We start from the raw sequence: 15,097 nt of genomic DNA, 5'->3' as shown, positions 1-15,097 counted from the left end.
ATCCAGGTTACTTGGAAACACCGATGGGCTTTCATGCGTAAAGTTACAGTCTCTCTCATGCTTCTTTCCCCAGGTGGAGGAAGGTTTCTAGTAGGAATTTCAGGGGTTCATGTCCCTTCCCCACACGGTGGGCTCCTGGGAGGTGATTTGGAAGATGTGAAACCAGCTCATGACGCTGTACAGCAAACTTTCCGGGAGGATGGACACCTGGGTCTGTCTTCCCAAAGCATGGTCTTTTTAACTTGTTTTGGTGGGGAAAGAAAACAGAAACAGCTCACGAAAAAGAACATGCCTTTTCCCTTTGAGTGAACGTGACCAGCTCACACCTGCTGTGTGAACAATAGAAATACGCAAAGGTCTAAAGGCAAATAAACAAAACTACTTAACTTAGAGGAGTTTCTGCAACCGGTGTTTGTTTTTCATCCTCATGAACTGATTGTCCCCTAGGGCTTTTTATCTCTTGCTTTGGCCTCTAGTAAATCTGTGAAATGAAACTGAAACTGGTTTGAAGACGGATTTTTTTCCCCCCTCCCTATTTTCAGTAGAGGTGTGTACCTGTGCTTTGTTCTGTTATCAACCACAGCGAGTGTTTCTGGTATTGCAAAAAAAGCCAGAGCACGGCAGGGTGAGGCCTGGGGAACAGAAACGCACCTGGCAGTGCTGCACTGGTGTGGGGCTGGGCTCCTCCCCTGGAACCCACGTCCACCATCTTCAGCCTTACACCCCCTCCTCCACAAGCTCCCTACGGGGACTAGTCTGAGCTCCTGATGGGCTCTAAAGCCCTCCATCAAGGTTGCACTTACCAAAAACTTGCTCGACAGCAAAAAAGGTAGCCAGGTCTTGGGGGAAATGACAAAGGAGAAACCTGGGAAGGAGTTGTGTCTGTATGGAGAAGTTATGACCTGCTTTGACTTTGCAGTGAGATTAGGCTGGATTGGTGGTCCAAGGCCAATGGTATGAGGTTCAACAAGGCCAAGTGCTGTGTCCTGCACTTGGGTGACAGCAACCCCATGCAGCGCTACAGGCCTGGGGAAGAGTGGCTGGAGAGCTGCCTGGCAGAAAAGGACCTGGGGGTGTTGGTCGGGAGCTGTCTGAACATGAGCCAGCAGTGTGCCCAGGTGGCCAAGAAGGCCAACAGCATCCTGGCCTGTATCAGGAACAGCTTGGCCAGCAGGACTAGGGATGTGAGCATCCCCCTGTACTGGGCACTGGTGAGGCCCCACCTCGAGTACTGTGTCTGGTTTTGGGCCCCTCACCACAAAAAAGACATTGAGGTGCTGGAGCGGGTCCAGAGAAGGGCAACAAAGCTGGTGAAGGGTCTGGAGAACAAGTCTTATAAGGAGCAGCTGAAGGAGCTGAGGTTGTTTAGCCTGGAGAAAAGGAGACTGAGGGGAGACCTTATCGCTCTCTACAGGTACGTGAAAGGAGGCTGTAGCGAGGTGGGGGTCGGTCTCTTCTCCCAAGTAACAAGTGACAAGACAAGAGGAAGTGGCCTCAGGTTGTGCCAGGGGAGGTTTAGATTGGATATTAGGAAAAAGTTCTTCACAGAAAGGGTTATCAAACATTGGAACGGGCTGCCCAGGGAAGTGGTGGAATCACCGTCCCTGGCAGTAGTTAAAAGATGGGCAGACATGGTGCTGAGGGACATGGTTTAGTGTGATTTTGGCAGCATTAGGTTAATGGTTGGCCTCCATCTTCTTAAAGGTCCCTCCCAACCTAGACAATTCTATGACTCTGATTCTAAACACTAGTGGCAGCCACGCTAGTCATGTCTTGGTTTGTTTCAGATAGCAGCTGAGCCATGGATATCTTTGTTTAAATTGCGGCTGCTTCTCTGAAACCTGAGTTCCAAAAAAAAAAAAAAGGCACTTAAGCAATCCTGCCCAGGCAAGCAAAACAACTGGGCAAAGCCGAGTCTGTTACGTGAGGTGAATTAGTTAAACCGAGGGGAACAGCTGCCTGCTGCAGGTGCCATCAGTCGGCGTGTGCCTGTGGGTGCGTGTCCCACTGTGACCGCACGCCTCCAGCTCAGCTTTTCCTCCCCCAGGGTGTGTCGGAGGGAGAGCCCAGGGGAGACGGCTGAAGGAAATAAACCTTCTGGTCAACCGAAAGAAAGGGGGGCATGAAGCACCTCTCTGGGCTACCCTCCAGCCCGAGGTAACGCTGTTGAATTACACAACGGTTTCCTGAGCGCCTGTTCCAGGCATAGCGGGTGTTTTCCCTGCAGCTGTGTCAGCGAGACCTGCGCGTTCGGCTGGCCAGGCTCCAGGGTGGCACGTCTCCTGTATGCAGGAGCACATTAAAGCACCTACATGCTCTTCGGGGGAAAAGTTTGCACTGGCTTTTTGAATTGCATTGGGAGCAAAGGCTCTTTAAAAGAAGAGAGGAGGGGGAAGGGTTGTTTTTCTCGCATATATTATGTTTTAACTCAAATTATGTAGACAAAATAGCCTCCTTCCATGCTGTCGCTATGGCTACGGCTCGGATCATTGTGCGGGAGCCTGTGAGAGCAGGAAAATGCCAAGCAGAGAGGGGGTGGCGAGCCCAGCGCGCCTTCTCCTTGCAGCCAGGCATGGCCCTCCACCACATCCTCCAGCAACAAGTTTGCCCGAGGCCACCTTTCTGTGCCCCAAGATGGGAATGTGGAAATGCTGCAATTTCGAAGTCTTGTCCTGGCCGGCTCAGCAGTGAGGAGAACTTCCTGGGTCATGAGCTTGAGAGCGAGAGCAATGAGGATCTTTGCACCTCACCCACCGCCCTGGAGATGTTATCAATCAGCCCTGTCGTAACACCCTGCGCTCCAGCTCTTCCCCAGAGGCAGGCACGCTGCAGCGAGAAAGTAGGGTAAGGCGGAAGGCTGACATACCTGCAGGCCCCACGCAAGCCCGGTGCCTGTGCTGTGATGGAGTCCCACTGGTGTGATACCAGTGACCAGCTCAAAGCCTACTGGTATTGCTTAGCCCCCGTCGCACGCTCGCACTGCAGCTTGGCGGTGGGACCATGACCCTGGAAACAAAGGACGTCAAACCGGGTGAGGGTTGTCCCGTGTCTAAACCCATAGAAAATACTCAGCTGTACATCTCAATTGTAGTTACAGAGACAATTTCGTTCCCTGGTAGCTTGAGGAAAAGTTATTGAGGGAATTTAAAATTGGTCTTTTCTTCAGCATTACCACATCACTCTGTTGGAGGCTCTGCTGCCATAACTGTGAGAATATTTCTGCTGGTTTTAAGAACGCTATCTCTTAGTAGGATCTCAGTGAAAGGCACAGCTGAAAAGTTAGTCATCGTCTTCACTTTCGCGTGTGAATGTCTAAAATTATCAAAGTTGGCTAGAGAAGGTGTTCTCATTTGGCACTGCTTCGCTTGTTTTGTGTGTCCTATTTATTTCAGAATAATTTGTTTAGAAAATGCAGTGGTAAAGTGCATTGGCAGAAGATGATGAGCAAGATAGGGTAAACACTTTTAAATTGATTGAAAAGTTGACTAAGCTGCTTACTTTCTTAATTATAATGCCTAATTAGTTAGCTTGTTCCATTCAGTCATGCAGCTTTGATTGATAGCCTTATTGTGCACCAGAAGTCTGGGGCCTGAGATTTAAGCATGGCTGTCCTAGATATCTAATGAACTGTTAATTTGAAAATAAAAACATTCTTAAACTGCTCTACTAGTAATCACCTTCTGGACTGATATACACAGCCAAAAGGACCAGCTTAAAATAGCTTCAAAACAGATTCCACTAGAGATGCACGAGTAGGTGACTGTGGCTCGCTGGGTTACCAGCGAAGTTACTGCAGCGTCACCGGTGAGAAGACACAACACCCTCAGGCTCAGCGAGAGCTGCTGGAGACCATCTCGTCCTTCCCACACCACCTCCAGTGCTAGTTACCGGCCCGGTTCATCAGGTGGGCTTACTCCCACCTCCTTTGGTCTACTGAACTGCAGAAGAGCAGAGGCTCAGCACGGGCTAGTACCGAACATCTCTGCAAGCACAGGGGAGCGGCTGTAAATGACTTAAGTGGAACCTGATCTGCTAAATCAGGGTAATTTACGTGACAGGTTCTGGGCTAAGTCCAGCCTGTATTTGTCTGCCCAACCACTTGGACGTAGGCTACCTTCTGCTCTCTTCCAAGAGCTCCTGTATTTCTTATCAGTCTTCTCATTCCTGAGGAAATAGCCGTCAGCCGTATCTCACACCTGGGCAGAGCCAAGCTGGCACACTGCTGCCTACGCCTTAGTTAAAAACAGAACCACAACAGAAAGCGAGAAGGGTTTCACGCTAAATGCCCTGCACAGCCTGCTGTTGGCTTCAGGCAGAGGGACATCTTGTTCTGAAAATTAGTTTAGCATTACTCATGGATGAAGCAGTTACTGCCCACTGCTCTCTAAGATAAAGACATCTTCCAGATGACATATGATTTATGCAGCTATCCAAATCAGTTTAAAAGCTTGTTTTATTTAAACCGGTGCACGTTACAAGGCAGGTAAGTCTCTTCCCTTCCTTTGAAGTGAAAGCAGTGCTGGCCAAAAGAAGCCCTTTATTGCAGGGCGACCACAGAGCAAGAGGAGAGCGGCATAAAACTTGCATGCACTGCTTTCACCATCAACTTACAAGAACGGCAGACACAGCACGGCAAAGTTGGTAAGTCTGTTTGCAAGCTGACTAAAAGGTTGATGAGCAGCATTGTTGTCATTTGCTGCTGCTGCACAAAGGTGTAAACAGGCAGAATTGGTTTTTCACTTTTTAACGCAGCACTCAAATTCAGGCACTCACCACTGCCCGGAGGTGTATAGTATCTAAAACTGGGTTTATGTATATGGTTTATCAAAAACATTTAAGGTCTGATGTTTTAAGACTCACAGTCTCTCAGTTGTTGTGGTTTGTAAAAATACTTTCACCTACCCCTGACCAAAAGTCAAATCTATTTTTGCAGTTTAGGCTTTGAAACTACAACTAGATGCATCTTCCCTTCAAAGCTATGCCCTCCCGACTGAGGGGCTCTGCAGTTCAGCGGCAGTGCCAAGGAGGCAACACCACAAGCTCCAATGTTTTCTGGAGGGCTGGGACCCAACAGCCTAATTGAAGGACTCCGAACGAACCAGCCGCCCACTAGAGAGGACACTCTGCACCTGACAGGAAGCAGAGACATCTCTCAAATCCCTCCAAACGCTCAGCTTCAGCAGAGGTGCACAGAACCTTACAGCACAGGTCCTGCAGGCACACAAGCACCCCTTTCACCTCTCCGAGGCTGCGGTAAATCATGCTTAACTTGTGGAAGAAGTCTGGGTGAATGAGAGAGTCTTTGTTAATTTGCATGTTAACTGAAATGAAAGTCAAAACTACTGCCATGAAGTGAAAACACTATTTATTTTTATAAAAGGCAATAATTAAAACAAACCCTACCAGTGTGTACATTGTACACATTTGAATGACACTTACAAGAATGAAGTTTCCATATACAAAGATTACAAGCCCACACTGGTAAAGGATGCACACAAGCACATACAAATTCACAGATGCCTCAACTCCAGATCACAGTACCCATTACTCTGACCACACCTGCATCGCATTTTCATTATTAGCATCCACACTACTTTATTCCACTACGAACTGTACACAGAAAGCAAGAAGGAGTTTATTCAGAGAGCATATATATTCGCAGGAAGAATTTATTTGCTGGAATTATCTCTCACTCTTCTGTTGCCATCTTCAAGAGATACTCTTTGTCGATTTTGAAGAGCCTCCACCCCTCCTCGGTGGACAGATCAGAGGCACCCCTTCTCTTATAGAACCTGATGGACGGTTCGTTCCACTCCGCAACGAGGAAGTGCATACTGCTGCAGCGGCACTTCACAGCAACCTGCAAAAGTGTGCAAGACAACGTTTCAAACTACAGCCCCAGACCATAAGCCTAGTAAGAACTGGTGAGACTACTCAGCAACTCCGTATCACTAGAAGTCATCAAGTTCATTCTGTTGGTCTCGTCAGTGTTTAACAGACTCCAGACAATGCTTTAAGGCATCTAGTGTCCTGTGACCTCCTTTAGTTTGTTTCTGAGTAGTGCTGAAGGAGAAGCTCTAATGCAGTTTGCAGAAGAGCAAGAATACTGCCTTGCCACATGTCCTCAGTTCTGCTTGTTTAGACTTATCACTGAGACATACCTGACTCAAGTTCTTCAGAATTTCTGACCCAATGCCAAGTCCTAAAAAAAAAGTAAAACCACAAGAGAGTAAGTTTTAATTTTAAAGAAGCTCTATAGGAAGCAACTAATCTAATTCTATAATACATACCTCTATACTCAGCCATCACATAAAAATCTTCAAGATACAGCAGTTTTCCAATCCATGGATCATAAGTGAAGTAATACATGGCAAAGCCCACAATGCTGTGTTCTGAAACAAAGAGTGTAACTTTAGCTAGTCTAAATTTAAAAGACAAAAATATTAAGTCTTACATGCATGTTTATATACGTATTCTCTTTCTGTTACATGCAGACATTTGCTGTTAGGTTAGAATTAAGCACACAACTGAAAATTCAAGTTTTGACAAACTTTTATCAACCTAACAGAATGAAGATTGCCCTGGCCATACTCTGAAATCCTCGAAAACACTGTCATGGTAAGTGCTGAACACAAGGGTTTTTTCTACAAATGCGTACCCTACTTATTTATCAGTATTTCCATTCTGGAATACAAGTACAAACTTTACACAGCAGTTCACAGTCTAGATGATTGCCCCAGCTCTGCTTCCTTAGCAACAAAAACAGTCTATCAAACACTAAAGAACACTTATCTTCCAACGTGTATTCCTCAGTAACTACACTGTGCGATAAGACATGCTCACAGGCCACCTTCACAGCAGCGTTTCCAGCACTTCAACTTATGCTTCCACTGAGAGCATCACGCTGTTTTCTTTACCTTCAGCACCATACAGTCACAGTATGTAAAGCTGCAGCTTCAATTATATTCTGGGATTCAACAGGGAAGAGAAGGCAACTCTTCCACCAGCAGCCCGCTCAAACCTGAACCTTGAGTACTTTAACTACATCTGCCATAACACTCTGCACATACTGGAAGAGAAGCGTGCAAACAGATTTCTGATCTACTGTGTCTTTGGTAAAGGTTTGGGAATAGCACTTGTCCCTGTAGACCTTACCTCATATTATGATCATCTACTTTATTGTGTAACGGATCTTTTAGTTACCTCCCCGCCCATCCATGTACACGGAAGGGCCATGTACATGGCGAAGCTAGAGACTGTAACCTGAAGATTGGGGACAAATTAAAGAAAAAAATGTGATTCAACAGGATTACATAAAGGTAAGTCAGGGTCAAACAAGAAAAGCCATTTAATTAATTGGAGTCAAGCACATTACGTTATACCTGATCTTCCCACAGCTCCAGGATTAGCAACTACTTCACCAGAGTATCACTGTATGTTACTGCATTTAACAGTTAACCTATTCCTCCTACCCCAATTGGTGGAACCTTACGTATAATCGATAGCATTAAGCATACGATGCCTCTTGTGTATTTAGCATCTAAAAACGAAGTATCAGGAAGCCTCACCTTCAGAGGACCACTGTTCTTTTGGTACTTCTGCGACCAGACAGTGGTAGAAAGGGTGCTCGCCAAAACCATCCTCAAGCAGCTCTAGAAAAGCAGAACAAACCGGCACCTGAGCTACAGACACCCACACCGGGCTACCGACACCGCCGAGCGGGCCCCCGCTCCCGTACCTTTCTCAGTCAGCACCACTTGATCCTCCATGTCCTCGTATTTCGCCAGTTCCTGGAAGAGAAGGCGCATCGGTGTCAGCCGGCTCCCCGCCCCGCCCCCCCCCCCCCCGCGGCCTTGCGCAAGAGCTTGTTTTTCCTTAGACGGAAGGGCAAAGGTGCCTCCCCCCCCGCCGTGTTCCCTCACAACCGCTGATGAAGGCCGCGGACCTACGCCACACCCGGCGCCTCACCGGACCTCCTGGCACGGTGCTGGGGGGCATGGAGAGGCCAGATTCACCTGCCACCGGAGCGACCCTGCCCCTCCCCCTCCAGCTGCCACCCTCAGCCCCGCACCTTGATCAGTCGCAGCAGGTCGGGGCAATCCTCAGGACGCGCGGCGCGGATGCTGAACGAGGCCATTTTCGACGGCGCTTCCCCCTGCGGCCCCCTCGGCTGACGAGTCCCCGGTGTGTGAACAGGAGGAGCAACTGCTTCTTCATTCGTGTCCCGGGCGCGGCGGCCACCTGCGGTCAGTCAGGCTGCGAGCATGTCCCGGCGGCGCTGAGCAGACAAGGGTTACCCTCCTCCGGCTGCTTCAACGTCCTCGACACGAACTACACCGAACGCCCGACCCCGGCATCCCTATTTATAGGCACCTGCTGCCCGCCTCTCCCCGCACGCAAGCCAATGGGGAGCGCCTGCCGTGCTCGCCCTCAGCCAATCATAGCGCTCCTCCCCGGAATCTTGCCTCGGCCTGCCAGCAACAGCTGGTGCGGGCTGTCTCGTGACTCGCCCACCCCCTCCCGGCCCCCTCCGGGGCGGCGCCCCCTAGCGGAGTCGGGCGGCGCTGCAGGGCGCCGGGGTTAGAGGCCGCCCCATCTCCCTCAGCGGGGCGGCGGGGTCCGGGGCTGAGGGGACCCCGATCCCACCCGGGGAGCCCGCCCGGGGCTGCCGGCCTCTCCCGGCACCGGCTGCCAGCGTTCCCCGGAAAGCGAACCCGTCGGCGCCCCAGCAACTGCCACCGCGCCGGGCTCGGCACTGGGCGCTGCGCCACCATTTTAGGGGTCCTGGCGCCGCCTGGGCCGCTGGCTCTGCCCTCGGCGGGTACGGCCGCCTTCACCTCGGTATTTATCACCGCTGTGTGGCGAAAATAATGATAATAAACCAAAGCCATTGTACTGCCTTGAAATACTCAGGAGGGATCCTTATTGAGCCCTGCGCAGGGGGAAGGGTGTATCGTACCAAGGCGTGCCCCGGGCAGGAGGCTCCTGAGGGGAAAGTGTTCAAAACACTCAAGTTTCACTCAGGGTTTGGGATATTTTCCAGCCTGACACACGCACTGACACTGACCTGCTTTCCCAGCCTGGCTGGAGAGGAAGGGACAGCGCTGGGAGAAGCACGACGGAGTGTTTTCAAAGCAGGAGGGCTCTGCCATAAGGGAGGCTGAGGTTCTGTCATGATGGAGGCACGGCTGTCCCTGAGGAGAGAGGTGGGTGCAATGAAGAAATTCAGTCTGAATAAACTCCTCAAAATGTCTTTGGTGTATGAAAGGATGGAGGAATTATCCCCAGCCTGGCTCTTCCTCTGAACACTACCTACAGATGCAGATGTATGCTGCAGAATGGGAGCTGGATCCTGATCCAGATGACCATGCGTATCTGTAGACCCACCAGCTAGGCCACCCAGAGGAGAAGTATAATTATTTGTCATATGCGTGGTTTTCTTTTCACCCTCTTCTGTAAACTTTGCAACTATCATGTCCATACTTAGATACTGTAAAGGACCTCTTTATTTTACATTTAGCTTGAACTGACTTGTTTTAAGAGTGATTTGGGATGTGGGAAGATGGCTAAGTCATGCTACTGCTGCAGAAGTAACAGTCCTTAAAACCTGGATTCCCACTCTCACAACACTCTATTTTTCAGTGTATCTAACAGCGTACAAGGTTCACCTTCATTTAGACAGAGGGACCAGTATGGAACATGATACTACAAGAGAATTGTATAAAGAAGTGTGCATTCTGGTGGGTAGTGTTACCAAGAAAATCCTTTGGCGCACAGTGGAAAGTGCCTAGACTCCTGGAAGTGTAATTTAGGATTTATGCAAACACCATAACGGGCCCAGTTTACCTCTATTGGAGCCAAAATTGAGAAGTGCAAAGAACAGAAGCATTTACAAAACACAAAACAGCAGCCAATGGCTAGTAGTAGAAAAGTTAAGATTTGTTTCAAGAGTTATGGATATGGAAATCTTTCGTGACAGGTGTTTTGGTAGGGAGACTGAATCTGAATAAACTAGCAAAGAACAGACTCAGCCTAACTACATACATTTAAGGAATATACATTTTTTCAGTTCCTATAAATTATCTGGCTGGGATCAGAAATGGGGAGTAGTGTCTCTGTGAAAGACTTAACAGTGTTTGTGTTGTGTCAACTCTTTCTGTTTTGCATTTCACAATGAGGAAGTCATGCTGTCAGGAAACCTACTGTTGTGTAAGAGCAGAAAGTGCCTGGTTTCTTTCATTCTCAAGTCAGAAAAGTCATATGATTTTAGAAGTTGAAATCTCAGCAAAAAAAAGGCATTTTCCACCTTGACTGTGTTTGAAAGTCCTGCTTTAATTTTCTCAGAAATATGTTGGTATTGTGTTATCCCAGTGAATACAATTCATTGGAGTTAGCTTTCAAATTCCCAGAGCAGAAGAAAAAACTATTAAAACATTTCCTAAAGAGATTAATAAGAATGGTAAGAATATTTTACAAAGAGGTTCTAAAAGAACTCAGTTTTGTGAATTAATCAGACTGGTAGGCCTTGTAGTTTAGAAACAGCTTCTTCCTTTTGTCTCAGGTCTGTTCGTCTTTGAGCAGGTTTTGTGTCATCTTGACGTAGCTGACGTCAGTGGTGAAATCTCATGACTTGCGTAAGGCTTGGACTTTATCCTTGAGTGGTCAGCCTTTTTATCTGCACTTCTGGAGGGAATGAATAATGGTAAGACTCATGAAAAGGGTCAAGTTTTTCAAATTATGCAAATATATATGCTGGAAAATGGTTAGCAAATGTGTTTACGGTAAACTGATGTTGAAATAAGGTTGTTATAATGAAATATGCACTGAAGTCTGTATTACCTCGCTCGCTCTTCTTTTACCAGCCAGCAGCTTCTTCCATGCAGAACCTGCCAACTGTGAATTCATCTGCATTTCCACCAGGAGGGTTGGTACCTCGGTGTTTGAGGGGTAGAATGGTTAGAAATATCTAAAAAGATCATGCATGGTGTTCCTCTTGTTCTCATTTTATCTCCTCCCTAAATCTTACTTGTAAGTGGGGAGACAGAAAATTTCATGCAAAATAGCAAGCAGCACTTTCTTTATTAGCATGTAACAGGAAGTGGTATTAATAAAAGTACACAGAGTGCTACGTATCTGGCTGAGGCAAGTTTTCCCCACATCCTCTCTGGAGATGGAGGTCATGTCTAGTCTCAAGCTACAGGAAATACCCATGCAAGTTCCCAGAAGTCCTTTCGGGGTGATGCAAATGCACAATTTATTCAGAGTTATGGGACCGCATCTGGACACTAATACTGTTAAACATATTTTTATTTGCATCTAAATTTCTGAATATCCTCTTATCTTGGAGGCTGGAGGGAGAGGCCGAAAGTGGGCACCAGGCTTGCTTTCTTTACTGTTTAACTAATCAAACTCTCCTTTACTTCTGGTATTGTAATTTTTGATTTCCTCCTTCGTTAGGAAGATTCCTTGAATTCCTATATGAATGGCTCTCTCATGCCTCAAAAGTTCTCTGTTTAAAATAAATAAAAAAGGGAAGGAGAAGAACTGCTTATTCCACATTAAAATGCAGTGAAGTAATAATTTTTGAGTACAGTATTAAATGTTCCCAAGTATTGCAACCCAAATTATATCTCCAAACTGTATCTCCAAATTATATCTCTTGTCAAATCTCTGGAGCAAATAGAGAAAATGCAATTAATATTCAGTGTTGACCTGTTATTTTTCCAGACTAGTCTTTGGGCAGCATTCAGGATTCTCGGCATTTTCAACTGAATGATTTATTTTTCATAGTCGTTCTGACTCGCATTGATATTTATGAGTTCACAGTTGCTTCCAGATATTTTTTTCAAGCAACTTACAGTTTATCAACACTAGGCAGTAAATAGAAAAAAATATTCATTTCTACCAGAATAGTACAAAATAGTAAATAAATTCTGCAGCAGTACTGTTCAGAATTCAGGGCAAATGCAAAACTAACAGTTGCACATGATAAAACTACATGAATTTCCATATGCTGGAAATAAAAGGATCATCATTTTGCATTATTATCTTTGAAGACATATTTCAGGTCATTAGAACCCTGTTCCTGTAAGCTGATATATCTCATCTGTCATTTGTAATTATGTAATTTGATGGATTTGGGATTTAGACATAACAAATTATCTGCCTGCATCCACAAATCATCTATATCATGCATCCAAATAATTTGGGATATAAGAGTTATAGAAATAAATGTTAGGAAAAAATCAAGCCAGGCCTTTATTTTATAACTTTATGTTTTGGATACAGTAGAAGTTTCTTTGGCTCTGATCCTGCGATATACTTAGATCGGTGTTCTTGGGTGCTGTATCTCAGGCTCTAAAAGGAAACCCAGGGAAACTAAATTTTTCTTTAAAACTAATGGGAGTTCCCAAGTTGAAAAGGCGGGGACTACAGGAAAGATGGGGACTCTTTTCCAGGAAGTGTAGCGATAGGACGAGAGGTGAACATTTTAAACTGAAAGAGGGTAGATTTAGATTAGATATTAGGAAGAAATTCTTTCCTGTGAGGGTGATGAGACACTGGAACAGGTTGCCCAGGCAAGTTGTGGATGCTCCGTCCCTGGAAGTGTTCAAGGCCAGGCTGGATGGGGCTTTGAGCAGCCTGGTCTAGTGGGAGGTGTCCCTGCCCATGGCAGGGGTTGGAACTAGATGATCTTTAAGGTCCCCTCCAACCCAAACCATTCTAGAATTCTATGATTCTATACGTCATTTCGTCTTTTGGCACAGCCTTTTGCTCCGTCCAGAGCCGATTCTTTTCATGACATCTTGGTTTTTGAATCTTCAGCACGCACCCATACCAGTTTTCCACATTTTTTCTCACAACCAGATGAACGAGAAGCTTTGCAACAGCACTCTCAATGTTTTTCCGCTGTAGACACGCAGAGCTGGTCTGTGCACGGTGACGTAGCAAGAGGCGTGTGACTGTATGGGCTGGGATATACAAGGGCTGTAGCTGGGGACAGGACTCGCGAGTAAGATGTGTGGGGGTGTGGGACAGCTGAGAGGAGTCTTTCCTCTGTCATGTCGTGCCTGCCACCCTGCCCGCTCCCTGCCTCCTCCATGAACAAGGTTCACCCGCCAGGCCCCTCGCTTGTGCCTGGTTATGTGGTCATGGAACAGGGGGGAAGTGCTCACACCACATCCATGACAGAAAACCTGTGCTTGTAGCAAGGGTCGGCTGCGGGTGGGTTGCAACTTATGTCTCGTTTTTTTGAAAGGAAAACCGCAATCTATCACAAGTCTCATATTAAAGGCACATGAATCCTAGTTTTCAATTCACATAGCCTTAGTTTACTTTGTTTGGAAGTAATATATCAAAAAGAAGGTAGAGGAAGGATAGAGGAAAAAGACCAATCAGGTGTTACTCTTGCAAATAATGAATAATCTGGTTAATGTATTTTCAGTGTTTGCTAGAACGTGTTTGCTAGAACATGTTTTCTCATATCCGTGTACAAGCTCAGTGGTGTCTTTGGCAAGATATGTTTAACAATTTCCTTGCTAAAACTTGTACCTCCTACAAGCACTGTTTTCCTGGCAAATTTAGATGACCAGTGAGAACTACATACATTCGGTTGGTGTGAAAGCCGCGGGCTGCACCTATATACAAGTCACTCAGAGGTGCTGGCACGGTTAGAGGCTGGTTCTTTGACAGTTAGATCCTTACTGGCTCTATGGTCTCTGTGCGGAGCAGGAACTGCCTCTCTGCCCTCAGACCCTAGCACAGGCTGATTGTCCTCTCTGCTCTAAGGTTCTTTAGTTCCCAGTAATAAAAATAATTCTAATTATCATGCTTTAACACCATCTGGCAGCTAGGACCATGCAGCTGCTCACTCACCCCCCCCTTTCCCTCCCAAGAAGGGTAGGGAGAAGAGGGAGAAGAGGGAGAAAAGGAGGGGAAAGACAAAAACACCACCTCACGAGCTGAGATAAATGCCATTTAATAGAACAATATCAAAAAGGGAAAATAACAGTAATAATAACAATAATAATAATGACACGAGTCACTCTCACCACCCTGTGAATTGGCACTGTCCTGAGCAGTGACTGCAAGTACCCGCCCCCCACTAACCCCGTTTAAATACCGAGCATGACGTCTATCCTATGGAATATTCCGTTGGCCATTCCGTTGTTCTATGGGAAGCTGAAAAAAAGCCCTTCAAAACTATAAACTTGCCTGGCAACAACTAAATCAATATGCGTTATTGACATTCCTTTCATAGCAATTCTGAAACACAACAACCACCAGTTTTCTTAAACTTCTTCCTAGAAAATACCAAGGCTCTCAATTAGCTTTCCTAACAGTGCCACCAAGTGACGGGCCAGGGGAGGAGGCCACGTCCCCCTGTCGCAAATCCTGGTTTAGGATCCTGCCGGCTACACCAATTTGTCGTGATTTAGATCACTTAAAGAACCACTGTCAAAGGTATTAGCAAAAGTGGTTTTAATATGATGTTGTAAAAATGTGACTTAACAATGTTCGATGGCAAGGTTCACTCTATTACTGCACGGCACAATGATTCAAAACTACCAAGACACAAATCAAAGTTGCCAAGTCACAAATAAATCCTTCTCATTCCCGTAAAACGCAGGCATCAACATTGACAGTTTGCCATGTGTTCCCGTTTTGTTGGACCTGTACTCTATGTTCTAATGGATAGAGGACACTCCCATTGTGATTTAATCCCAGTGCAGTGGTTGGGTATATGGTGTATACCAAAGTATTGTGTATTGTTAGAACAAAAGCTTTGCTGTTGGTGGGGTCACAAGTGAAATTAACTAGATGCCACCAAGATTGGAAATCCCTTTTGAATTAAGTCGTATTATCCCAAATTACCTTTCGAATCTCAGTGGCAAGGTGCTCTCATCGCCTTCATTGCTGCCACAGTAGATTGCACCCATAACTGAGCCTGGAGGTAGCCAAGAGCTAGAGAGACATTATTCTGGGCAATGACAAATGCGTCTACAATTAGTTGGTGGTTTTTCTCATCAATTCTTTCCCACCTAGGCAATATATCAGCTAAAAGCCATTGACTAGTTCCCAGTGCTTTCAAAGAAGA

General features: G+C 46.4%; 1 protein-coding gene across 2 annotated transcripts; it reads right to left on the bottom strand.

The window, feature by feature from the left end:
- Window positions 1-5,348: 5,348 nt before the first annotated feature.
- Window positions 5,349-8,353, bottom strand: SAT1 (spermidine/spermine N1-acetyltransferase 1). 2 transcript variants are annotated; one of them, XM_054189200.1, is made up of 6 exons: window positions 8,072-8,352; window positions 7,739-7,790; window positions 7,569-7,652; window positions 6,291-6,392; window positions 6,162-6,202; window positions 5,349-5,860 (listed from the first exon to the last, which is right to left on the bottom strand). In XM_054189200.1, exons 1-6 carry the CDS (start codon window positions 8,135-8,137, stop codon window positions 5,690-5,692), a joined length of 516 nt encoding a protein of 171 aa, XP_054045175.1. In that variant the 5' UTR covers window positions 8,138-8,352; the 3' UTR covers window positions 5,349-5,689. The 2 variants fall into 2 exon arrangements, with proteins under 2 accessions (XP_054045175.1, XP_054045176.1); XM_054189201.1 differs by lacking the exon at window positions 7,569-7,652 and having other exon boundaries at window positions 8,072-8,353.
- Between the last annotated feature and the right edge of the window lie 6,744 nt (window positions 8,354-15,097).

Source organism: Rissa tridactyla, chromosome 1 (genome assembly GCF_028500815.1).
Source record: "Rissa tridactyla isolate bRisTri1 chromosome 1, bRisTri1.patW.cur.20221130, whole genome shotgun sequence".
NCBI classification, from domain to species: Eukaryota; Metazoa; Chordata; class Aves; order Charadriiformes; family Laridae; genus Rissa; species Rissa tridactyla.
The sequence above is the reverse complement of the archived record's forward strand: the minus strand, read 5'-3'. Positions and strand labels throughout refer to the sequence as shown.

Bases quoted from the DNA above. Each gene is read 5' to 3' on its own strand.
- SAT1 (XM_054189200.1), bottom strand. From the start codon at position 8,137: ATGGCCTCGTTCAGCATCCGCGCCGCGCGTCCTGAGGATTGCCCCGAC. The intron at 7,653-7,738 runs GTACGGGAGCGG...CTGCTTTTCTAG, and splicing joins AGTGGTGCTGACTGAGAAAG to AGCTGCTTGAGGATGGTTTT. The intron at 6,393-7,568 runs GTGAGGCTTCCT...TCTTTGTTTCAG, and splicing joins AGAACAGTGGTCCTCTGAAG to AACACAGCATTGTGGGCTTT.